General features: G+C 30.8%; 1 protein-coding gene across 5 annotated transcripts in view; it reads left to right on the forward strand.

The window, feature by feature from the left end:
• The first annotated feature begins 791 nt into the window (after positions 1 to 791).
• The window catches only part of larp (La related protein), a 131,158-nt gene continuing 104,489 nt past the window's right edge, over positions 792 to 27,460 (forward strand). For 4 of the 5 annotated variants that reach the window (XM_067278101.1, XM_067278102.1, XM_067278104.1 and 1 more), the window contains exon 1: positions 792 to 1,811. In XM_067278101.1, the coding sequence (XP_067134202.1) occupies positions 1,466 to 1,811 (346 nt within the window). In that variant the 5' untranslated portion in view covers positions 792 to 1,465. The remainder of the gene's footprint in view (positions 1,812 to 27,460) is intronic. The other variant, XM_067278100.1, reaches the window with a different exon arrangement.

The raw sequence follows: 27,460 nt of genomic DNA on the forward strand, positions 1-27,460 counted from the left end.
TTTTATAAATAATTTCTACATTACTCGTGTATAAAATATCTTCAGAACACTTTCACATTACTTTTTACCGTGAATATGTTTTGCAATCATTTACTTGTAAACTTCTTAGATCATGTTTTATAAAGAAAAAATAAAAAATAAAAGTGAAAATTTTTAGCCTATTTAAACTTAAGTTTATATTATTTAAATGTATATATTATTTGAAATTTATTATTAAAATAATTTTTAAATATAAAACTATTTGTATCAATATAAAATCTACAAGATAAATTCGTCTCTGCATTTTGTATTTTAGATTAGAACAATTTATGATAATTTAGTCTATAATATAAACTCGATTATTGCAATTAAGCATAAGCCTCGTGAAAATATTTCATCGATTAAAACAAACGTATTTTTGTTAATTAAACACATCTTTAATTAAACTAAAACTTTATCAAATGTATAAAATTATTATAAAACATCATTAAACGAGCCGATAAACTAATACAGATAAGCATTTAATCATTAAATATCCGTATATTTTTATCTGACGAAAGTTATACGATAGGTTGCAGAAAGCACGTGGTTACTTTCGAACAAAACAACATGGCGGCCACCGATCACGTGGTAATTTTTCAAAGCCAAGAGAGAACAACGACTTAAAGTTATGATTTTATATAATAATAATTTATTTGTATAATATTTATAAATAATATTGGAGATTTTAGGAGGGTTTTTGCGCTAATTAAAAAAATAAAAGCGATGTGTAAGAGGTAGAGAATAGAATGCGACGTTCGATCTGCGCAGACTCAGAAGGTGATTTCGTTCTTTGATGGCAACATGAGTTTATGGAAAGTCGATCTGTCGCTTTCCCTCACCATGTTGACCTTCCTTATAGCTTAGTGACAACATCATCGTGAATTATTTTATTTGTATATATTAAGGAAGTATACAATTAACAAAATATCAACAGGTGAAGACGATTAATTAAGCCAAGAATCGGCGACGAGTCCAAGTCGGGAGCAACACAACAACAACACAAGAAGAACACAACGTTAAACAGATCGCAGCAAAAGTAACGTATCACACAACGGAATTTTAAAGACGAATAACTAATTCTGTACGAAATTAGCGGATATATTTGTTAGTTATACAACCAGGTAACATATTTATGATTTATTTTAACAGAAATCCGCTTGGTTATTGTTTGTTGGGGTGTTTCTAGAGCCCCATTAAAGTTCGCCCATAGAAGGTGTTGTGTGCAGAGCCTCACCATGCCGTCTTTGCAGAATGTCGGAGATTTAAGCTTATTGTTTTGAACCATATTTTCGTTATTTTAGTTTTTCTACTTGACTCGATAAAAACAATCGATCAATTACGTTAAATAACTATAACGAGGAGTGTAATTTGTTAATTAATCACAGTAATACCGACCGAAACCGGCGTGTTTTTCCGCTTGGTTTTGGCTACACTCGAAGCCAATATGGCGGCTAAGGTAGAAACCAATCATTCCGAAAACGGACTGAGTTACGAAGAAGTCAATCAAAAGGATAACAGCACTTACGCTCAAGCCGTTGCTAATAGTAAATTGCGAAGTATCTCGGAAGGACAGAGTAGCCAGGAATCATCCGATAATAGAAATGATCCATTGGATTATGCATTGGCTAACCATACGGAGACTAGTGTAGAATCGGAAGAGGAGAAGAATAAAAAAGAATATATTGATGCACCCCCGCCTAAAGTCAACCCCTGGACTGTTAATAAAAATGCAGCTCTTGTAATTAGTGGTAAGGCTAATCACCAGAAAGGATGCAAGGAACAGCATGAAGGTAAGCCAAACCGAACTTCACGTGTTCTGTAAATATGTACATTTCGTCTATATTCAGGCATATGGTCTCCATTTTCACGTGTTTATATCTATTATTCGCACGATAACGATTGCCAATTTGTTTATATTTCCAGTCATTTTCGTTTTAATTTTCTTCTTTTTTTAATTATTTTTATTTTTATTCCTATTATTATTTTTTTTAATAGAAATTTTTAAGAAAATGAATCAACTTACTATTTTTATTTTTAACACTGGTTGGTTAGGTATTCGTTTATATTGAATTCTTATGTAATTTAATATAAATAGAAGCGTTTATTAATATTATAAACTTATAAGTTAAGCTTGTTTATTAACATTTAAAATTTATTAAATTATAAGTAAAATTATTAAATATTTTTGAAGTTTTAAAAAATGAATTTTGTTTTTTTTTCATGTTATTTTTGACTTAAATTCGTGGTATATGCTCACCCTTTATCTGCAGTTGCAGATAAAAAAGTGTGTTAATTTGTGCTTGCGCTTTGTTCGTAAACTTTTTCTAGGCTGTTTTTTTATTGTATATTAACGTTTATAAATTTTAAAAGTACGTTCGGAATTGACGTCTACGTTAACGAAAATGTGCACGTTATAAATGTTTTAACTGATGTGTAACACAATTAGAAGGCGATTATCTGGTTATGTTACACAACTACTGAAAGTGCTTATGATAACGTGCAAATTTACATTAGATATAAAGCAGCTAAAGTTTTAACTCTTTCGTCTCATAATTTAATTGGTAAATATCGTAGTGGTACGTGTTTTTCTCCGTTTTCGTCGAAATTTTAAAATATTAGTTTGCAGTCGTAACTTTTTGTTAAAAAGTAGAACTATTGATTTCTTTTTGCCGAACTTTTAAATTTAAATGTTGTTATTTTGAATTAATTATATATCTAGAAAAATCAGTATAGAATTGTTTTTTGGACAAGTTGCTCTAAGATTGGCTACTTGTTTAAAATTTAATCATTGAAAATACAGTTCTTACGTTGTAGCTGATAAGATATAAATCATATTTAGCAGTTTTAGTTAGATTGCATCTATACAATAATCATACTTTGTTAATAGTGCTGTTTAATAGTTGTTTGGAGTAACTTTATCTTCACTATTGCTTGAAATCAAGATAGTAATGCTTTTTTGGGTTTATGTTACCCTAGGTATAGAGATGGCGACTTGTCTCTGATCTCCAGCAATCAGAAGAGAGGGAACAGTGGGGACGCACGTTCTAACCTATTCTAATAATATTATGATAATTTATTAGAATAGGTTAGGTTAGAACGTGCATCTCCACTATTTTCTTTCTTCTGATTGCTGGGATCGGAGACAAGCCGCCATCTCGATACCTTGGATAACATTAACCCGTTTTTATTGTATACTATGATGAAAACATGGCATATTTTTTCTTATATATATAAGAAAATGAATACTTTGTAATTTAATATGTAGAAAAATTTCATATTCAAATATTTTAAATATATTAAAAAGTTGGAATTGAATTTTATTTAAAAAGTAAATTATAATAAAAATGAAATTGTTTTCTATTCATTACTGAAGGAACCTGCTAAGACATGTTTTTATAGTCCGTCTACTAAAACTCTGTTTTCTGAAATGTCTGTGCACCGCTGTTAGTATTTAGTATATGCATACAGTAGGTAGTACGTTGAATGTATCCAATAAAATATGTATATGTCAATTTTAATTTTAAAGTATAAAGCATATTATACATTTAAATCCATTCTTTAAGTTTAAATCAAATAGGGCACAATAGCCTGCTCACTAGCTTATCCATTCAGTCTAGATTAGATAAATATATCTATAATAAACATCTTAAAGCTCAATGAGTATATAATGAAATAACCAACGATTGCCCGAAAGATTGAGCTATAATTTGGCAAATTCTAGCCCGATTTTTCAGACGATCGTTGATTATTTCATGATAAATATATATCATAATACAAGCATAAGGAAGAATTTACAAATTAGGTATTTTAAATACATTTTTACCATATTTTCACTGAAGTTCTGCTTTTGGTTTAAGTATTTATCAGCATTAATCATTGGATTTTATTAATTCTTAGTATGGTTAGTAAGTGGTATTTAGTTGGTTTCAGAGTTTGGAAGTTGTACCTTCTATAAGAAGTTTTGTAACACCTTTCATAAACATGTGAAATATAAACCATCCATTATTGATGTTATTTATAAACAATTTTTTCAAAAATGGAGTAAAAAAATAAGAGTATTTGTCGACGAAAGTTTTAAATATCGTTAATATATCGTACCTTATTGGAATTTCGTGCCATTTTTATGCATTCTTGTTTATTAAACATTATTGCTTTAATTTTATTTAGAATTCTTTATATAATAAATTACTTATTCCTCTTGCATACTCAATTTGATTTTGTACATTACTGTTAGTTTTTTAAAATGCCCATTTGCAGTTGGTGTTAATAAAACATGTTTTTAGATAAGACCTAGTTTTTATTTGTTATCCAGAAATAATTTAGTAGTCAGATTTGCCACATGCAATAATTGTAGATAGAGGGTAATAAATAGATAATTTTCAGCTGCATCATTTACGAGATCTGGAAAGAATGCATCTAGAATTTAATTTCATTAAAAATTAGAATTGACAAACGAAGAGGAAAGAATATTAAGAAGATAATATTCTCGTTTCTTCCGTTATCACCTTAAAATTGTATATACAAGTTGATGTGATAAATATTATTTTAGAGCTGCTAAGTTCTATACTAAGTATCTGAATAAATCTCAACTTTAGGTATGTAATTATGTAGCTGAATAAAATTGGAATTGAAAATTAACAGGCTGAAGTGTAGGAGTTTAAAATCAATGTTCTGGATCTTCTAATCTGATATCAACTAGTTTTTAAATGTATAGACATAGAATAGTTATAATTGTATGCAATGTTAAATAGCAGCTGATTTTTGGATTGGGAGAACTGAAAACATACTGTAAAATAAACTTCTAACTCATATACTTGTTTTATATGACAACTCCATAAGATATTCTTAAAGTAAAAGTACATATTATGTTAAGAATAATAAGATAACTTTCAAGGTAACTGTCTTTGTTGCTGTAGAAAAGAGGTCGGTTGTATATGGAAAAGTTTTATAGTATAAATTGGTAATTTTAAATTTGTAGTGAATTATTAGATATTTTCCAAAAGATAGTTTAGAAAGTTATATGGTTTTAGTATTGTCAACACGTAAATTTGTCTGTATTTCTTAATAAATAAATAAATTTGCTAATTTCAGGAAGGCAACTTCTTTTATTAAATAAAAGAAATCTTTTTGGTCAGATTTCCAAATATATTCTGACCGAAAATGTTTCCTTTATTCAATAAAAAGTTGGCTTCCTGAAATTAGCAGAATTGTATTTTTATTTACAAAGATTGTGGCAAATTTCATAACCTTTTATGATATATATCTTAATATTTCTTGGGTTGGATTGTCCCCTGCTATTATTAGATTATTGGTAAACCAATAATCTAATAATACCAAGTTTGGCAGTTTGAATCAATTATTCAAATTTTACCATTTTGGCATTGTAGATAATTTGATTTTATAATTTTAAATGGAAAAATAAGTTTGCCTGCTAAATATTCTAGTCATTTACTAGAGTAACATTTATCCTGTCTTTTAATAAAACATTGAGTTTTATTCCTTGGAATAGTTAGCATATTTTCATGAAAATTGTTTTGGGATAAAATTAAAGTGATCAGTTTAAAGTTAATTATTTTATTTGCATGAATAATTAGATATTTGCTACTAAAGCCTGCAAGTTTGATGTTTATTTTGAAGCTAAACATTTTTTTTTTCTTTGATAGTAAAAATTAAATCTAATGATGTATGTATACAGGTAACACTTGATTAACGTGGTTAATTAATCCCTAAATGCTACCAAGTATTATTAAATTATATAAAATTGCATTAATCAAATACAGTATTTATGTTAAGTGACGATGGCCGGCCGGTAAAGCCGCGTTAATTAAAACGTCTGCCGTGTATATAAAAGGATCGCCACAATTTTGCATGTTAATCAAATCACATGTTAAGCAAGGGATACCTGAATTCATGTAAAAGTATAAATTTAAAGATCGATGTTATATTTTTTTGTAGTGTCCTTAAGCTCTAACTACACAGATAAGAAATTTCCAAATATATTAAGATGTTTAACATATCAGTAAGGAACTTTTTTGTTACAGAAACACATTAAGTTCTGTAGTACCAAAATATTACAGGTACTCCTCACTTTACAAACAAGTTCCGTTCCGAAGACTACGTCGTTAAGCGAATTGGTCGATAAGCGACGAGCTTGTGCCGGGAATATAGGATCGTTGTAAAATTATACAAATTATGCAACAAACTTCAAATTTATTCATAAAAAGACTATTTTAGTATGCTATTAGCCTATTATACTATAGCATAGAAGCGCAAGCCTATTATAGTATGCTTAGTGCGCATGTCACCATTCGCCACTGACCAACACTCAAGCTGAGAAAGGGGATTCCTCGAATTGCAGGTCGAAACTCGATTGGTCGTAAGTGCGAGTGGTCGTAAAGTGAGGAGTACCTGTATTTACTAGTATTATAGAATTATTTTTATGTTGGAACATAAACAATAAAAATTGATATTACATGGCAAACAAAAAATATATATATATTTTTACCAAACAAGGTTTGAATTGTTATCAGAGTTTTTAATTGTTTTTCCTTTTTATGAAAGTTGTGTTTGTTCTTGAAACATTGTTTTAATTAGCTACATTGTATATTTTCTGAAAGTTGATATACATTTCATTTCAGTAAAAAAAATTCTTAATTAAAGACTGAAACCAATATAATAAATAAATCTTTTTTTATATTTATGCTTTAATGCAGTGGTTCTCAACATTTCTGAGGCTGCGGAATGCCATTTATACACTCTTATTACATGGGATAGGAGCATTGATATGTTCAAAAATTGATAAGCAATTCCATGTTATATGGCACATTGAAATAAACTTGCAATAAAAATGTAAATTTTTTATTAACACTTTGAGGCAAGTTTGCAGAATATGGGTTGATAATTACTGCTCTAATGCTGTTTCATTTTTGTTCTAATTGCTTGAAAATAATGGTGTAATTATGAGTATTCTCATTAATATTTATATAATTATCAAATGATAGAGCAGAATTAACTATCAGGCTAGAATTAGGCTACATCCTTTGATTGTTAATATAATTTAGGCTTGACTTTCTAGCTATCATTATAATTTTATAATTTTTTTGTATATTCAATAGTTTTAACAACCTAATACAGCTCTTTAATTAATATTTTTGTCTATAATACAGTTCAACATTGTTTTAATACGATAAATATTTCTATTCACAACAGTTCTTCAGACTAGAGTGTAAGTATACAGTATTAAAACATAATTACATAGCCTCATATCATTTGACTTTAATATATCTACTCTTCAAGCCTAATAATTGGAGTGATTCCTTGTCTAGGACAAGGAACCGAATTGGCTGTTACCATGGACCGAATTGGCTGTTACTATTCGAATAAAGTTTAGATATGAATTCAGTAGAGCCTGAGGAAGAGCCCAGGAGGGGCATCGAAAACGTTTGCGACTCTAGACAAGGAACCACTCCGGTTATTAGGTTTGAAGAGTATATATAGTAATATTCCGGTGTGTAAAGAAATTGTATTTGATTTTAATATATAACTGTTGGGTTTGGATATTTATATTTGTGCTAAAATATCTAGTAGAACCAAAAAACTCCAGTAACCAATCACGGACCAAAGGACTAACATTTTTGATCCTTTCCGTGGATCTTTAGGCCGAATTCTTTTAGAATATTATTGCAATCAATGCATTTTGAATATTGTTGCTTTATTGAATATAATGAACTTATGATATAACCTTCCACTGAACTTATGATATAACACCTCATTTTGTCACTAGACACCCAGAGGTTTTATCAGATACATTGTTTTTGAATACAAGCAACAATATTCGAAATAAATAAATTTCTACAAGCATTTTAAACAATGCTTGTAGCAATTTGTTTGTAGTCATTTGTGTTTCATGTGTGTTTTCAATTATTATTTTTGTGATATTATGCCCCATACTGAATTTAAAGTTAATCCATGACTATATAATAAGTAAGAAAATTGTCAATTAAATAAAGTTTAGTACTTTGTCATTATATGAAAATAACTGGTCATGAATAATGATCGACATCGACATTATTCATTACTGTTATCTACCAATCAATTTAGCAAATTTTTAGATACGCTCAGAGGTAGATTTAAAATGTCTAACACTGTTTTTTTATGAGAATAAATAATTTTGCCGCTTGCTTTTTTATATTAAAATTCTATCCCAGTATAATGCGCAAGAACTCAGATTTTTATTAAAAAAACTTCAACTTGTTAAGATCATGCTGATGTGGATTTATTATTAAATTTATAGTCATTGTTAATATAATTAGAAATTTAATTTATGAGATATTACTGCAATTATATTCTGGTGAAGTTGTTTTAGACTAGAGTTATGAAGGTTAAATTTGTAATGATATATTTTATATAGAATTTGGCACAAAATTTCAGTCAGAAGAACAGTTTAGGATTTTGTAATATCTAATACTCTTGTTTTTATTCTGGCTTTTGTGATACCTAAGGAACAAGCTTTGAGGAGTATTCAAGATTGATAGCTAATAATACAAAAAGTTAAATAAATGATTGAATATACAATTATATGTAAAATACATTTAAAAAAAAAAGCCAGTTAGAATATTGGCCAGCTTCAAAACAACATTGAAAACTGCTAATCAAATACAATTTATGATACTATAGTTAGTCAGATTAACCTAGTGAAAACTTAATTCGCTACTTTCTGTTTGATTCAAATATATAAAATATACTATATATTCTGTTATATAATCCAGTCTTAAGGTTATCAGTTTGAAATTTTGGATTAGACATGTTTTAGTTATGTAGTTGATTTTCCAAGCATATAGTAGCTTAGCTTATATTTAATCTTCAACTGCTGCCATGCTACATCTGTTACATTTACACAGTTGCAGGGTTACTTGTCATTTTATAAGAAATATATATGTATACATATACATACACCACATAATAAGTAAATCAGTACAGTAGACCCCCCATGAATTCCATGTTGTACGAGTCACTTAGATTTTACAAATACATGAGCCGTTTGCAGCCCGGCACTCGTGCAGTTTAGGGGTATGGCTGATTGAAAGGTTTCTTCCATAAAATTAATCGATTCTAGACTAATTTGACTCAAACATTTCCAAAACACGTATAAGTTTTTGGGAATAATCCATATAAACTGCTATAAACAAAAAATTGTAGGCATACTTACCGAGTGCGCACCGTTCAAAGACGCCATTGCTTAAGCTTGTTTTCGTCGCAAAGCAGCTCGTCGAATGGCGGATGCATTTCCTGATAAGTTATTCTTTCTGGGAAAAATTCGCTGAACTTTGGAGACAACATTAATAGAAATATAATTTCTATGGTGCTGCTCGTTTAAACTCACTGGTTTGTGCAATGTCCACTATTGGTCCAGATTCGACCAATCCTGTAGAGACACGAGTTGGCCATGACAATCTATCTCATTCTCATTCTTTTACCGTGTTATACGAGCCTCTTTTAGTGTGTTATATGAATCTGTCTTATATGAATCCGTGTTATAGGGGGGGTCTACTATACATCATTTTTAAATTTGATACATCACTTATCAATTATAGAAATAGGCTTACTTAGTATATATGAAATATACAAAATATTTCTGGCCTGCCCAAGATCTTAGGATTAATGGGATAAGGCAACACAACAAGTGGAGATCTGCCAAGGAAAAGTGCTTCCTGGGAGGATTTTCTATGGTGAATTGCCCTCTATTTAGGTGTTCGACATGTGAAGAAAATCCAGAAAACTTCACGAGGACAGCCCATTAATCAGGTGTGAATCCACAACCAATTACCATGTGTTCAGTAGTTTTATTCATTTTACACTGGTAGGCATACCTGCCTACCTGTCACTTACATTCAATTTAGCCAGTCAGTTTAAAAGTTTGAAAGTTGGTCCACCATTTGAATGTTGAAATAAAATAACTTGCACTTCATGCCAACTCATATATTTGAATGTTCAATTAACAAGGGTTTCTCTGAAAAATTTTTAAAATTTACCAACCATGTCATCAGTTTTACTTAGTAATTAAAGCAGATTCTTGTAGCCTTATCAGTTTGGAACATGGAAAGCAAAATAACATATTAAGTGGTCATTTAGAAATAGGAATCATATTTGAATAATTCTGAACAATACATTTGATCATAATGCTTAAACAATATTTTGTATGTTATGTCATGTCAAAATTTTTATGCTTTAGTCCAACTGTTGGCAACTGGTGGTCCGCGAGAGAATTTACGTGGTCCGTGGAGAAATTTGGACATTGATCAACAGAAGGTTATGCGAAGTATTATGAAAGAAATGTAAAATGCTTAGTTACTTTTTCACTTATTGGGGGTTTTTTATTCAAATCTAAAACCAGATACGAAGCGACGGCTATCAGTAAATAATGAACAATAAACAATATTGTGAGCGCGATTGTCGTCCTTGGTGGAAAAGCGCTAAGAATCCGTAAACTTCTTTCGAACAAGCAGCAATGAACTTTAAGCTTGTATTAATTTGTTATAATTAAACATGTGAGTTTCATATTAATGTAGTAAAATTGAACTTTTATGATCATTATTCTACAGATTTTGTATTGTTTAAAAAAATTCATGATAGTGGTCCATGGGATTCAAAATTTTGAGTTTAGTGGTCTGTGAGGTCAGAAAGGTTGCCGACCGCTGCTTTAGTCTACTGAAAAAAAATCAAAATGATAAATGTCACCCCTAGAAATTTCCCAAATTTTCTGTCAGTTGATAAAAATCCCAAATATGGCAGTTTTCATGTGTTGGTTCTCGACATCACTTCCTGCTTTCCTATCTGAACTTGCCACTGACATCACGACATTGCTAGGTGCGTGGTATGGGACTCCCATCACACAGGAGCTTGACATTCTACTGTTTTTCCTGAAGCATGCTTTGTGATAGTTTCATGCTGAACGTTGAAATAAAAGGACTAGGGCTTTTATCACCAGTATTATAATTTTATTGTCACTTTAATTACTGCCAAGTGGCAATTTTGGTATTATGCATTATGACCCCCTGAATTAATAAATAATTTCATTTGTAAAGGTTTAAGATTAATTTAATGAAATTCAAATACAAGTTTTGAAACGTATTAGTACAAATGCTTTCAGATTTCTCTATTTTCAAATGTGCCGGAAATGATTTTATATTAGGATATCAAGTAAGATAATTTTCCTTGATGCTAAAATTAGGATGTTATGGAAAATAATTTTTGAATTTCGAATGTTACGAAGTTAAACTAAATTAAAATTATTGTTCTGACTGTTCTAGCGTGAAATTGTTTTCAATGCAATGAAAATTGAGAAATCTGAAAACATTTATGTAGTCGATAAATCCCGACTTTTAAGACATAAAAATTGTTTTTTATCTTGTTTAACTAATCTAATTACATAGCAAAGATTTGACTTTTTTCATGTATGAAATACCAACTATATAGAATGTCACAGTAGCTGATTCAAAATTAGATAGATTAAATCATTTTCTTTAAAGGTAAAGCTTTTTTATGTAATTTATCTAGAAGTTATGGTTCAGTTGATTTTGTCTTCATTTTTCATCATTTGTCTTTTATTTCAGGCCATTTCTAATGAAGACATAATGTTACTTTCCATTTTCTTATATATTTTTTAATAATAGCATTTCTACACTATTAATTTACTTTTATGACATTTTCCTTCCAGCTTTCGTTGATAAATCTATTGCGTGTAATTTCGTGAAAAATTTTCCGGATACTTGAAGCTATAAATCATTTTTTATATTTTAGAGGTGACATGGCACGACTTATGAAGGTAGATCACTTGAAACTTATATTGATGCCGGATGAGACCATTAGTCTTTGTTTTAAATATTTTAACATGGTTTTTTTTTTTTTTGTGAGTTGTAGTAAATTAGATCATGGTAACTTATAAGAATCACTCATTTTCTTTTGGTATTCTGAGAAGTGAGAGATAATTTTAATTTATTGTGATACTCTTCACTGAGGTATATTATATGCAGTAGTATATTAAAATTTATGTTTTTGATAATATATCAGCCACTGAATTTGAATATAGTCAAACTTTGATTCAATTACTTGTAAAGCATTAGTTAACAGATCTTCCCCATAAATATTAAATAGATAATGTTTACATGTCGGCAAATTAATAAATGTACAATTTTGGAAATGACATCTTTATTTCATTACTATCAAAACTCTTAATGTGTCCAAAAGTACTTGATATTACAGTAGACCCCCCCATAACACGGTAGATACGTTCCATGTTATTTGAATTCATGTTGTATGAGTCACTTAAATACATGAGCCAATCACAGCCCGGCACTTGTGCAGTTTAGGGGCTATGGCTGTTTGAAAGGTTTTCTTCCATAAAATTAATCGATTCTAGACTAGTTTGACTCGAACATTTCCAAAAGACGTATAATTTTTTGGGAATAATCCATATAAACTGCTATAAACAAAAAATTGTAGGAATACTTACCGAGTGCACAGCGTTCGAAGATGCCATTGCTTAAGCTTGTTTTCGTCGCGGAGCTGCTCGTCGAATGGCAGATGCGTTTCCTGATAAGTTATTCTTTCTGCGAAAAATTCACCGAACTTTGGAGACATAATTAATAGAAATATAATTTTTGAATAAATGTTTTTTAGTAGGTCCACTGCTCGTTTAAACTCGACGGTTTGTGCAATGTCTGCTATTGGTCCAGATTCGACCAATCCTGTTGGGACACGAGTCGGCCATGACAATCTGTCTCATTCTTTTAGCGTGTTATATGAACATGATCACAATTTTTTCGCCATGTTATATGAATCCATTTTATATGAACCTGTGTTATATGGGTGGTCTATTGCAATTATATTAATAAAAAATTCTTGATATTAATTAATAAATTTGAATGAAGCTGAACTTTGTATTTTAAAATCTTAATGTTTGAAAACTTACAATGGCCAATCAATAACTTTGATAAATAACTTTACAGTTTGGTCATTTATTAATTTGTCTTTATTCTTGAATTTTTCAAATAACATTGACATAATTATGAAATCAAAGTTTTAATAGGCAAATGTTTCAAAGCATCTTCAAAGCTTGTATTTGAAGCTAGAGGACTTTAAAAAATGTATATATAAAAAAAAATCAATTCTTGTTGGTTTGTCCTTTATACAAATCTTTATTCTTAAACCAATCTGAATGAAAGTTTGTATAAGTATTACTTAGACCCTGGAATCAACACTAAGCTATATATTACCCCAAAATATTGGGGTAGTGTATAAATTCTGCATCCTTTACATGTAGTGTCGTCTATTGGAAAAAATAATAAATAAATGCTAATTGTTGTTGGTTTTTTGATTTGTTGGTTTGCCTGCTGACACCTGCCGAGTAGCTTAATGCCTGCTAAAGGCATCATCACTGTGGAATTACATTAAAAAGTTGGGTACTCATATTCGTTGAAAGGGACATCTATTGGGAGACAGATAAGCAGAGAATTTGCTAAAGAACTTTTGTGTTTCGGTGATGGCAAATTTACTGAAGATACGCCTGGATGTTTATGATATGTTACGAAACGGAAAAGATACCCCGACAGAAATAAACTTCCAGGCATGTACACCATCCCTATCATTGATCATAGGTGTAATAGAAACATGGTCTACATAGGATCAACCAAATGCTCCCTCGAAATCAGAATTAGAGAACATAAAGCAGATATTCAGCCTGAAAGAACCAACACAGCTCTTGCCGTATATTCTTCGGACCCGGATGTAGAACCTATATTCTCTCAAGCAAAGGTCATACACACCACCCTCTGCACGGACCACCTCAGATGGTTTGAAGCTATTTACATATGCTTAAATACAATTAAGAAGGGGGTAATAATAATAACTACAAGAAGGAAATCACTCTATCGACGGCCTGGCAGCCCTCCTGGATAAAACTCTAAAATAGCACGCAACAAGTATAGTGCACAAGTCCGTAATGACGTCATCGATTTGCACAGGATAATGTTTTGTATTATATATATAAATAAACAACAAAACAACAACTAACCCGTTACATATAAAGATCAACAACTGCCGAATTATCGGGCTAGCAAATGGCTATAGTAATATTAATAATTAAAGTTAATTTGCTACTAGAGTTAGGCGTTAGGCGCCATCTCTTGCTAAATTTAATAATTAGAATTTTAATTAAATAATTTAAACAAATTTAGGCCTAACTGGAAGAAAAGAATCGGCCCGAAGCGGGATTCGAACCCGCAACTTCTGCTATCCGTGCAGACACGTTACCAGTTACGCTACCCGGACCTTCGCTCCGATCTTCCCTTCCAGTTGATATAAGATTACCGTACCACCATCGACGGTCATTATCATCGTACCATCGTCGACCGTCGATGGTGGTACGGTAATCTTATATCAACCGGAAGGGAAGATCGGAGCAAAGGTCCGGGTAGCGTAACTGGTAACGTGTCTGCACGGATAGCAGAAGTTGCGGGTTCGAATCCCGCTTCGGGCCGATTCTTTTCTTCCAGTTAGGCCTAAATTTGTTTAAATTATTTAATTAAAATTCTAATTATTAAATTTAGCAAGAGATGGTGCCTAACGCCTAACTCTAGTAGCAAATTAACTTTAATTATTAATATTACTATAGCCATTTGCTAGCCCGATAATTCGGCAGTTGTTGATCTTTATTTGTTTTGTATTATATTTCATAAAAATTTTGAATTGAAGTACATTCGATTAGGAAGTTCAAATTACCCGAAGAAGAACCACAACGGTTTGAAAATGTTTGTAATGGACTTTTATTTTATATTTTGTTCCGAGATGCACACTGGTAAAAGGCTTATAGGTATGTGCATTTTACATTACTCCGGTGTAGTAATACTTTTATTTTTGTAATCCATACACTTTTTTCCCCCAAAAAAATCATGACAAAAAAAGTCAGTGTGTGCAGTTTATATGAAACAATAAGCAGTGTCCTGGGCTGTCCCCTTTCGGGAGATTTTTGTGAGATGATAGTTCTTATATTAGAACAAAAGGTCATACTTTAATTCCTCCTTCACGTTCACACTTATGAAAGATATGTAGATGACATTTTCATTATCTGGAAAACTAAACTACATGTAAATGAGTTTATACAATACATTAATGACAACATATATGGTCTACATCTCAAACTGGACCAATCCAGTGATACCCAAGCTCACTCAGATCACATATTATTTAAGGACGGCAGTATTCATACTAATATTTATTATAAACCTGGCCATCTACCATTATTTATAACAGCAGGCTTTTGTGATTACTGTACCTACAAAATTGCTACAGATCTCTAGAACATCTTCATCAGGAAAACTTGACAAATTGATAATATCAGGGCCCTTGAACCACTTGGAATTTACAAGGGAAATGGTAACTTCAAAGATGAATAACATTTATCTGTTGCTTTGCAATCATTACTGTATTTAAGAAGTGTTAACCCAACCCAGTGCAAATACATTAGAACTGTTATTGCAAAACTATTTCATGTGATATTTTATGAAATAGTTAATTTATTTTAGACGCCTCACGCCAAAACTTTTTAAATTTTACATTTAAAATGATTTTGAGACAGTTACAACAGTGTTTTATGAGCATTCCAATTTGGAAATTCAGGACTCGAAGGAAGATCTGCTGAGATAATCGAAAACATCAGTCCTTATTTTAATTATTAAAGTATTTATTTACTGGAGTTCATTTGCTTCTTTAGCATTTTATTTAATAATTTAATTCTTATTTCATTAAAAAAGTGCATCTATTAAATAGTATTCAAAATAGAATATTGTTTAGAAAAATGACTTTTCTGAATTTTATATCGTGAATTATATATCAGACTTTTGTCTTTACAAATAACTCTTACATTATTTATCAAGTATAATAAATTAAAAAGAAATGATTACAGTAGACCCGTGTTGAATTTTGTGTTGTACAAGTCACTTAAATTCATGAGCCAATCCAGCCCGGCACGTGTGCAGTTTAGCAGCTACAGCTGTTTGAAAGGTTTTCTTCTGTAAAATTAACTGATTCTAGATTAATTTGACTCAACATTTCCAAAACACGTATAATTTTTGGGAATAATTCATATAAACTATGCTATAAACAAAAAATTGTAGGATTACTTATCGAGTGTGCACCGTTCGACGACGCCATTGCTTAAGCTTGTTTTCGTCGCAGAGCGGCTCGTCGAATGGTGGGTGCGAGTTTTCGGATAAGTTATTTTTCTGCGAAAAATTTGCTCAACTTTGGAGACATCATTAATATAAATATAATTTTTATGGCCATTGAATAATAAATGTTTTTTAGTAGGTCTAGTGCTCGTTTAAACTCAACGGTTTGTACAATATCCGCTGTTGGTCCAGATTCGACCAATCCTGTCGCGACACGAGTTGGCGATGACGTTTCACTGTGTTATACGAGTCTCTTTTAGCGTGTTATATGAATACGATCGCAATTTTTTTGCCATGTTATACGAATTCGTTTTATATGAACTCATGTTATAGGGGGGGTTTACTGTATATATATGTGTATGTATGTGTTGGTTTTTTTGGAAAAATCTATATGAAAAGTATGATTATATAATGTCAAAAATAAAATTAATTTTGTTTAAAAGATTTTAAGTTTGAATATTTAATTTATTAATCGTTGATAACTATCTAACAAAAAACATAGTACACAGAATAATTCATAAGATAATGGTTGCCAGAGAGATAATATGTTCATTTTATAGGTAATTTGTGTTTATTATACCTTAAATGGAATTTTAAACTTAAATCAGTTAATCTACGAGTATTTTTTGTATATTTATAATATGCACTCAACATTTTTGAATTCAGTTATATCTATATCTTTGACATTGATCAAGTTTTTGGGAACACAGAATTATTAACCTGTTTATTAATAAGATGTAGAAGTAAACTGCAGTTAAAGATTTGCTTATGTGGTTAATTATTTATTATTTAAAATTATTTTCTTCTGTACATGCATATTATTTTAATATCTTGGTGCATGGCTACACTTTTGTTTACTGGTGTGACACTACTACCCTTGATAATACAGGTTTGTTTTTTTGAATCTATACAATTAATATTTATGTATATTAAGTGCCAAAGGTGTTCAATAAATGTAGTCTTAAAAGTCAAATATCTAAAATTATTTGGAGCTGATATTTACATAATATTAATGACTATTTAAACATATAGATCAGCAGTTCTTAACCTTTTTAGTGGTCAGCACCCCGTTGAATCTGAAAATAAGCTCTTGGGCCCCCTTAAAAAATGTGTGTATATTTGTTGTACGAGGGTTTTACCCAATTCTCGAACCGTGTTAGAGTGAATCCGTGCCATAGAAGTGCCGTGTTATACTGGGATTACCTGTAAATATTATTACAAACCTCATTTACGATATTACTCAAGGTATGCGAACACATCTCAACTAGTTTCTGTACTGCACGTGACAGTGTGACTATATTAACTTTTGAGTCATGAAGACTATTATGTATATTGTTATTATTATGTTGTTTTAGGTTATGTGTATGTATATATAATTTATACAAAATACACGTGTTTCTTACGTATTTAAAAATTGACGTTTAATTATCTTCAGATTGTTTCCACTGTTTCTCAATTACATTTCACTTGGGAGTGATGCTTATTCTGTAAAAGAGCTTGAACAAAATTCTAATTAGGATCTAAATGAGTACAGATGTTATAAAACTGCACAAATTTTCCTCATCAAATGAGGCAAATTATCATAACATTTTGATCTAATTGTGAATCAAGTTTTTTCATTAACGCATGCTAGATTAACATGTGGCAGATGAACAATAATCACTAGCACAGCTGTCCAATTGTAATTTTTACTATTCAATTCAATTGATTACAAACATTGTTTACACCTGTATTATAGACAACATATATGGCATGTTTTTGTCACAAGAAAATTGTCATCTTAGTAATTAAAACCCTTATAATAAAATTAGAAATGTCATAGATTAAATCCTAAAACGTATTTGAATACAAATAGTTGAAACTGATCTATGAAAATACTATATGTGATTTATTTTTCATAATGATTTGTTTATGAAAAGAGAGAGAGAGAGAGAGAGACTATAACTGACTTTATAGATAATAGAAATGAGCATTTAAAACTGAAATAATATTTAGATTTTATGCTTTTTCTTTTCTAATAGAAAGTGAAAAGAGAGTACATTTTGATATTACCTTCAGTTTGACAATATTTTTTATAATACTTGAGCATTTCGTGATTTATTCAGATGACGACGATCTTCGTATTTATAATAGAGATTTAACAACATTATAATGATTCAATGAATTGTTGATTTATCATATTTAATATGAAGTCTTTCGTTTGTATGGCCAAATAATTTTATCAGTAAGAAACAGTCATTATATAGAGGAAAACATCCTAGATATAATCATTTTGTTATTTATATCTTTCAAAATAATTTATTATTGATCAAGCTTGAAAATATTTCTTTTGTAATTTGTCTGTATGTTTTTTTTTATTTTATCTTAACCTGTAAAAAATACAGGTACTTATGGGTTAAGAGGACACCAGTCGGAAATTGCGATTCTTTCGAATAATGCAAGTTTTTATTTTTCAAATTTAAAACGATTGTTAAATGAAACAATAAATTAATGATTTACAAAAGGGTTAGTTTTAATATTTAACAAATTTCAAAAACTGTTTACTTCTTACGATTACAGATAACGGTTAATGTTACCTATGGTGCCAAAATGGCAGCTCGTCTCTGATTCAAGCAAACTGAAGAAACAGTGGGGACGCATGCTCTAACCTAACCTAACCTATTCTAATAAATTACCATAATTATTATCAACCAAATTATTAGAATAGGTTAGATTAGAACGTGCGTCCCTACTGTTTATTCTGTTTGCTGGAATCAGAGACGTGATATTAATAATCATCCTTCTTGCTGTTTTTTTCATTTTTACAACTTAAACAGTAATTTTTCTTCTTTTTAGAGTTAAATTTACTAGTCGATTGTTATTTAGATAATTTCATTCAAAAACGCGATTTTGATCGCAATTTCCGACTGGCGTCCTCTTAACCCAAAAGTACCAAAATACAAATGATGTAAGTATACGTTATCCAAGTTTTCAATGAACATTTCCATAACCAAGCTATGAGATACTTATCAAAACTGAGATATGTAATAGGATTAGCATAATTGCTGAGCATTTTTCCTCTCTGATATTTTTTTATTTTAATTTATTACAGGATTTAAATTTACACGAAATTTTCTAGTTTATGCATCTTGTTGATGATATAAGCAATTTTTTTCTTTACAGCGTGATGAATAATCTATTTAATAAATTTGGTTTCAAGGCACATAATACAACTACTTTTCATACGTTTGTCATGATGTGGAAGAATTCACTTTATTGCATTTCACTGAACAAATTTCATTTTAAAATATGAAAGAGCAATATTAAACAATATGTCGGAGATTAATACATTAATAATTTAACATACGATTGAGTAAATATTCAATAATTGCATCGATTGTCAAAATATTATAAAAATTAACTTAATATTTTGTTGTACGTCCTCCAGTTTGAATAACTGCTTGTAATCGATGAGGTAATGATTCAACAAATTTGGCACATTCACCTGAGGTGATTTCACTCCACACTCTTTATATTAAAGTAAGTAATTCATTTGCATTGCTTGGTTTTTTATTTTCTAATCTCATCTTCGCTGTTTTCCAAATGTTTTATATCGGAGATAAATGGGGTGGAGGCCACTGTAGAAAAGGAATTTTCTTTGCCTTCAACCAGTTTAGCATAAGCTTAACCTTATGTACTGGCACATTATCCTACTGATAAATACATTTATCATAAGGATGTAGCTGAAATTTAAAAGGTCCGTCATATCAATATATACATCAGCAGTAACAGTGTTTCTCAGAACAAAGCTCATCAACTTCATTGGCAGACATGCACCCCTATATCAAGATCTTAGATGGAAATATCACTGATTTTCTAATTCATGTTTGAATTTCTCATCTTTATGGTGATAAATATTCTCTCCTATCAGCAAAGGTCAGACAAAAAGCACTGTTGTCACTCCAGATCACTGATCCAATAAATCTATTGACCACTGAAAATGTTCTTTTGCCCGCTGCATACATTTTCATTGAATTTTTTGAAGTTGCTTTACTTCAGGAACTTGCCTAATTCTGCCAGTCTTTGCCACGTAGTTATGGTAGACACATTCTTAGCAATGTCATTAGATCATTTTTGAGACAAACTTCATGCTATCTACTTATGAACTTTGTACAGCAATAGATAAATCTATTGCTGTACAAAATTCATTTCAGTAAAACAGTATCACGAGAAGCAGTAATTTTGGATTGACCCTAATGATTTTTTTCAGGTTTTAATGGCTCTTCCATCCTTTCTAATTTGTTTTAAGCATTTACTTATTACAGATTCTGATTTTCATTTCAGTAGTATTTGTGAACAGTGACACAGTTTGATGAAGTGAATATGGCTGTGCAAGATCAGTTTACTGGACATCTCATTCACTTTTATCTTGTTCATTTTCTATTTGTTGGGTTACATAAAAGTGTTACTTAACCACTTTAATTTGAGAGTTATGTTCCAAATATTAACTGCAAAGCTATACAATGTTAGTGCGACATTAGTATTTATTATCGCTTTGCTCGTTGGATAGATATAATGAAATGTTGGTTTTTTTTATTCACTAACAGAGGATAAGAAGATTTAATGATGTGGTGATTGATGATGGTGAGTGAAAGAGTGATTCTATAGAAAGTTGAGTATAAAAAGTGATTATCTTTGGAATCCACGTTTAAATCAGATGGACTCAATGACAGTTTCCTGTTTTTGATACTTTCACACTAAAAATTCCAGGTATGAAAGTCTTTGGTATATATGTGGATTGGAAATTTCTCTGGGTTAAAGAAATTCCAGATCTCCCAAAGCAATAGGCTGACTTCTGTAGCTTACAAAGGGATGGTCCAAATGGCTTTGGACCACATCTGATTCAGTTTTGGTAGTTAATTAGCCTGCATCATTGATGTATGGTTACTGCAGCTATGTGGCATTTTCCATGTGATTTGTCATAACCCATTTTTGTGTGTTCTATAGTGGGAATAAAATTAATATGTATTTTAATCAGATGTTCTGATAACTATTGCTAATAAATTTCTTTAAACTAGTTTCTATACAAAGTTTCTTGATATTTTTCTCTATTGAAGGTATAAGTGATGTATCATTGATATAATTAGACATAGAATTATTGATTTGGATAAGTGTATTACTGACGGCACACAGTTATGCTAGACAATATTCATATAGTAATTTAATTTTTAACTGTACTGTTGTTTTAATATTATTTTTTTGACCAGTGATGATGTATAAATATGTCAGCATGTTATAAGCAAAAAGTGACTCAGAGTGGTTTTGTCATATATATGTGATTGCCATTGAAACTTTGTAGAGAGTGCTGCCATCTCTTGTCTATTTTGTGTAATTTGTCATTTGTATAAGTTACTCTGTTATGGTACTACAAATAAAATTTGACTTTGTGAAATGGTTAGTCATAAACAGTCATATCTCAACTGATAAATCATTGCAGGATTAGAATCAGAAGGTGTGTGATGAATTTTTGGATAGAGAAAGCATTGAAGTTTCTGATGTAAATGAAGTGTCTTTAAACAGCTCCTAAAAAACTGCTTTTATGGCTGATTGCTGATGATCAGCAATCAGCTATAAATGATCATTGAGCATCAATCAGAGTTTGGATTTTAGTTGACAGCGAAGACGACGACATTACTGAACCATAGAATAATTACATAATTGTAATAATTATCAGTTTCATTTGAAATCACTTCAAATATTCAAGTTTCACTGTTTCACACTAATCTTTAATTTGTTGTTGTCAAATAATTTGGAAAAAATTTATTCTTCTTCGATTGTTAATCAGTCTTCTTTCTTTGTATGAGAGTGATCAAATGAAATTCTATGTTTAATTAGCCAGTTTACCATTTGTTTTTGACTATTTCTGGACAGAGATCTTTCCAGTTGACAACTGTGATATGGATAAAAATATGATTTTTCTGAAATGTTGAGAATAAGTTGATTCTGAAACCATTTCAGAAAAATATCCTCATCCATTTTCTGGAAACAAAATGGTCTTTGGAAATGAAAACCATCTGGGGTTGGGAATAAAATCATTTTCATTTCCAGCATGAAGAATTATTAATTGTCTGCTTTTTCCAGTTGCGGCTTTCAAATTAATTGCATTGCATTGCTAGCATTTTGATACCATGTGATGCTTGTTCACCCACATGTCATATAAATATATACAGGACTGGCTTTTATCCACAGTTTGAACTGTGTGCAAAAAATTAATTGTGAATACGACGATTCATTTTTTCCATAAGTGTCTGTTAACTTTACAATAAGGAAGTTTGAACTTCTTCACAATCTTTCTTAATGATTGAATGCATCAATAACTGTCCAATACTGGGATATGTTAATTTTAAACACATACAAAACACTTACACTAGCATACTTCAAATTAACACATTTCTACTAACATTTTCATCTGTTTACAACAGATAAAACATTAGTAGAAATGTGTTAATTTGAAGTATGCTGGTGTAGGTGTTTTATGTGTGTTTAGATTTAATGCATCCATTAAAATTTATCTTTTCTTTTAAATCAACACATAAATGGTGTAGGGTTGGAATTTCACCTGCACAGTACAAATGATGAATATATTGCTGAATTATTGATAAATCAAAATTGTCCACACAATCATCTGCAGTATTTCATGCTTGGCCTTCTTTTTCCAGTTGTGCAGAAAGGATTTACTTTAAAAATTGCAGTTGCTGTTGAACGACTTACTTTGCTAGTAGCTTTGGCTGTCTTCTGATTTATTGGCAATAATGGTTCTCTTTTCTCTTTGGCAAAAGTGCATTAAATCACTTTCCAGGTCTGACTTCATAGCAAACTTCTTATTCCAATACCAGGACGTGATGCTTTCGTTACGCTGCTTATAATGGTGATGACATTTGTAATGACAAACAAGGAAAAAAGCGAAAGTAACTTGCCACAACTAAGCAAATGGTTGATTCAATATCTAAGTCAGTTCTTTCCTTAGACAAGCAATAGAAATCATTCAGTTCTTGCTACAGGCACAAATTGTCACAGCTGTTGCTGTCCTTGACTTATTAGTATGTTTCCAAGATAACAATTTTGAATTCAGTGTTTATCAAAAAAATAGCTTGCCTCCAATATTCCCAGGTATGGGGTCTTACCAGTTCATCAGGTTTGTTAATGCTGCCTTTACATCACAGGTATAGAGTGTGGAGGGCTTATAAATATTCTTTTGTAGCTGCATTAAATCAGAATTAGAAATAATTCAAAATGCTATACACAATAGTAGATTTTCAGCTTCACCTGCAGAATTAAATGAAAATTGTGTCCACCTATCAACTTATCATCAGAAGAAAGGTAGGAGTGCTTTCCATCTATACTTGTGATCTTTTTGGTTATCATAATGTATAAATTGTTAAAGTTGTTTAAGAATCTCCCAGTTTGAATACTGGTATTATATTCCCATTATCTAGATTGTTATAGAGACAGGTGGGAACATAGAGAGGAATCAAGTGTATATACGATACTGTTGGAACAACGCCGAGGCAATACTTTATTATATGTTGTGGCAATGAAAAGAAATTTGAATAAGCATATTACAGAACACCAAAAAGATGTGAAATACTGAACAAAAATGAAGCTTTGGTTATCTCAGTTTTAAACGAAAATCATCAGCCAAAATGAGACAATGTGAAGCTTTTGATTGATGTGTGTTATTCTTGGTAGAGGAAATTATACATTAAAGTATCTAATGCATGCAATATTAAAAATATTGTCAAATTTTAATTTTTTATCTAAACAGGATATTACTGTTTTCACATGAAATCTTCTGTAATAATTTATGAACAGCCTAACCAGCAATAAAAACTAAAATTTTAATGGTAGACAAAGGAACTGTTATCATTTCACATTCAATAGGAACATCAGCAAAACATTCTAAACAAATAATCTTTTGAACACTTGAATCATCTGAACCGGAATTTGAATTGGATTCTTTTTAGACTAATAACAACTTAAGAAGTTTAAGGTGTATATGTGCGAAAGTGCTTTTATTTTAATTTATATTTTAGCAAACTGAATGTTGTTATGGATTATGTGAACTGTGTTTTTCTTACAATAAATATTTATATTTAATTAACATTCTTGAATACTTCATAGCTCTTCTTCAGGTTTTAAAAAGAAGAATATAACCTGCAGATGTTGTAATTATTTAAATAAAATAGTTAATAACAGTAATATCAGATGAGACAATTTTTTGATATTATTATAGGTCTAATAACATTCTAACAAAAACTAATTTACAATAGAAATAAGTGCAGACTTATGGCTTATTAATGTGGCTTGTTAGGTCCCAGACCATTGTCATAAAGCAAATATTGCCTTAAAACAAAACAGCAGCAATGTTCTGTTTCGTTTTAATGCAATATTCGTTTTACGACATCTTTAAGACAATATTTGCTTTACAAACACCAATGTTCTGTTGTAATCAGACATTAGTCATGTAACAAGCACTAAAGTAATTTTCTTGAATTCCTAGTATAATTGAAGCAACACCCTATGACGATTGTTTCTTCTTCGTCTTATTTATGTTGTAACACGTATATATAAAATATTGAAAAGTTTTTATTAAAATATAATTTTTAGAGACAAAACTGATTTTAATAAGGAGGGAGTTTGTACCTTTTTAAATATGCTTACATAAATGAAAGTTCAAAACTAAAATTTTCTTTCTTATCAAATGTCTGTGTATTAGTGCCAAGATCAATATTTAATCTACTTTAGCAAAAATGTTTGAACAGGTAACAACTGTTTTTCAATAATTACTTTAAATATGCTTATTGCAATTGTTTGGTTAGCCAGTAGAATATTATATTGAACTTTGGATCTTCATTTTCCAATGTAATTACAAAAATATTTTGATAATATTTCATCAGAAAATTTCATAACAAATTTTATTTTAGACTTGTTTAATCATCATAATGTTGCTTATATAAAAGATAATACAGTAGACTGTCGTTTATCCGAAGGCCGGTCAACCGAAAGCTTTCCAGTCGGACTGTGTCGTGCTGAATCCAAAGTTTTTGATACTAGATTAACATCTAAAGTATAATTTTTTTGTTTTTATATTTTTAAATATATTTATTTTGTTTATACAAAATAAAGAAATAATTTTTAACGATGCAATAGCCTCGATTATTATTATAAAAATTTTTGTTGGGCTTAAAATCAACGAAAATTCAACGTGAAGCGAAATACGCTAAATTAACAGAGAAATCATTTTGGAACAGTAATTGTAAGCCTGAAGATGGCCTATAATAAGTAGGTTTAAAACATTTTAGAAATAAAATAATTTATGTTCGGCAAAAAATTTGGGTGTATTGATACACAGTAGTACCTCGACTTATGCGAACTCGGAGTTACACAATTTTCAAATTTTGTCGATTCGTCGATTCTTATTGTGCTGATAAAGAGGCTGTGTCTTACTATCCAGAGAAATTCAAAGCTATGATAGATGAAGGTGGTTACACCAGCCAAACCATATTCAATGTAGATGAGACTGGCTTGTTCTCGAAGAAGCTGCCTAAAAGAACTTTTATCGCACATGAAGAGAAAACCCTTCCAGGTTTTAAGGCCGCCAAAGATCGATTGACAGTGGGTGGTTGCGCGAATGCAGCTGGTGATTGTAAGTTAAAACCTCTCTTAGTTTACTGCTCGGAAAATCCAAGAGCATTGAAAAATAAATCTAAAACCGGCTTGCCTGTGATTTGGAAATCGAATCGTAAAGCTTGGGTGACAGCTTCCCATTTTGAGGACTGGTTTGGTCATCACTTCATACCTGAAGTCGAACGTTATTGCCAATCTAAACAAATTCCATTTAAAGTGATGCTAATAATTGACAACGCACCAGGTCATCCCCTGCAACTTTAACTAATTTTGACCCAAGTGTGAAAGTTGTATTTTTGCTACCAAATACAACCAGCTTGCTTTAATCGATGGATCAGGGAGTCATCAAAATATTCAAAGCTTATTACATGAGATGATCATTTGCACATCTGCATGAAGCTATGAGACAAAACAATGGGCTCTCTGTTAAAGACTTTTGGAAACAATTCAATGTTTTAGATGCAGTAAGAATTATTGGACAATCTTGAAATGAAGTTTCACAAAAAACTTTAAATGGCGTCTGGAAAAAACTGTCCTTTTTTTCCACCACTGAAACTCGGGCAGAAAAAAGGTGGATAACAGAGAAGTGTCTTGTGTGCATATAAAATTTAAATTACATAAAGTAAGTGCTGTATCGGTTGAGGTGGTCTGCATTGTAAAATTTAGCATAAAATGATTTTAAATTTCATCATTATAAAATACAAAAGAAGCATATCTATAGTAGTTTAAGTCAATCCATAGTTGAAACACTGGAAATTTATATTTCAAAATTTCATTATTTAAAAATGCTTTGTATAAATTTAAACTCTGTTAAATCAGTTTTTATAAGTCAACCATTCAAAAACAGGAAGATTATTTTAAGAAACTTTATAAATTTAAAAAAAGTCTTATTGGTAGAAGTTTCCTTATTGGTGTTATAGAGGATATCTTTATCTGTCTTTTAAATTAAAATGTTAAATATATATATATTTTACACAATAAAGCCCTTCCAAATGATCATATTTTCATAGAACAGAATTTAAATCCTCATTAAGCTGACCACCCTTACTTGACCAATAACCATATAAACTTTAATCTTTTTGGGTGAAACATCCTCATTGAGGCATCTAATTTCATCCTCCCTCATAGATGATAAAATTGAAATCACGGACATATTGCACTCTTGCATTAGATGTGTGAGACCCGTATTAGGCCGGTCCAATGTTAAATTTTAATTATTTCGAAGCCCTCTCGGGAGATAACGATCAAGTTTCGAAGGATGTACAATCTTCCGCCGTCAAACTCACTTCCCTCCTTCTCAGGATCTGACCTGAGTCACGGAATTCAAGTCATCATCCTCCCTCGCGATTGGTGATTGTGGCGGAAGGGACTTAGAGTATAAATAGGGGGGGAGATCTCTAAGAACGGGGAGCTGACGTCCGAAGAAGACGAACTGCCTGGCGACACCGTATCCGATTCGAAGGCCAAGTCGAGACGCCGAAGCCTTCGCCGACAAGCCAATCCTGCCGCCCACCTGTCGCTCCGCCAGGAAAACGCCCGAGTCCGAC

The sequence above is a fragment of the Centruroides vittatus genome, unplaced genomic scaffold (genome assembly GCF_030686945.1).
Source record: "Centruroides vittatus isolate TY-2023 unplaced genomic scaffold, ASM3068694v2 contig_790, whole genome shotgun sequence".
Taxonomy (NCBI): domain Eukaryota; kingdom Metazoa; phylum Arthropoda; class Arachnida; order Scorpiones; family Buthidae; genus Centruroides; species Centruroides vittatus.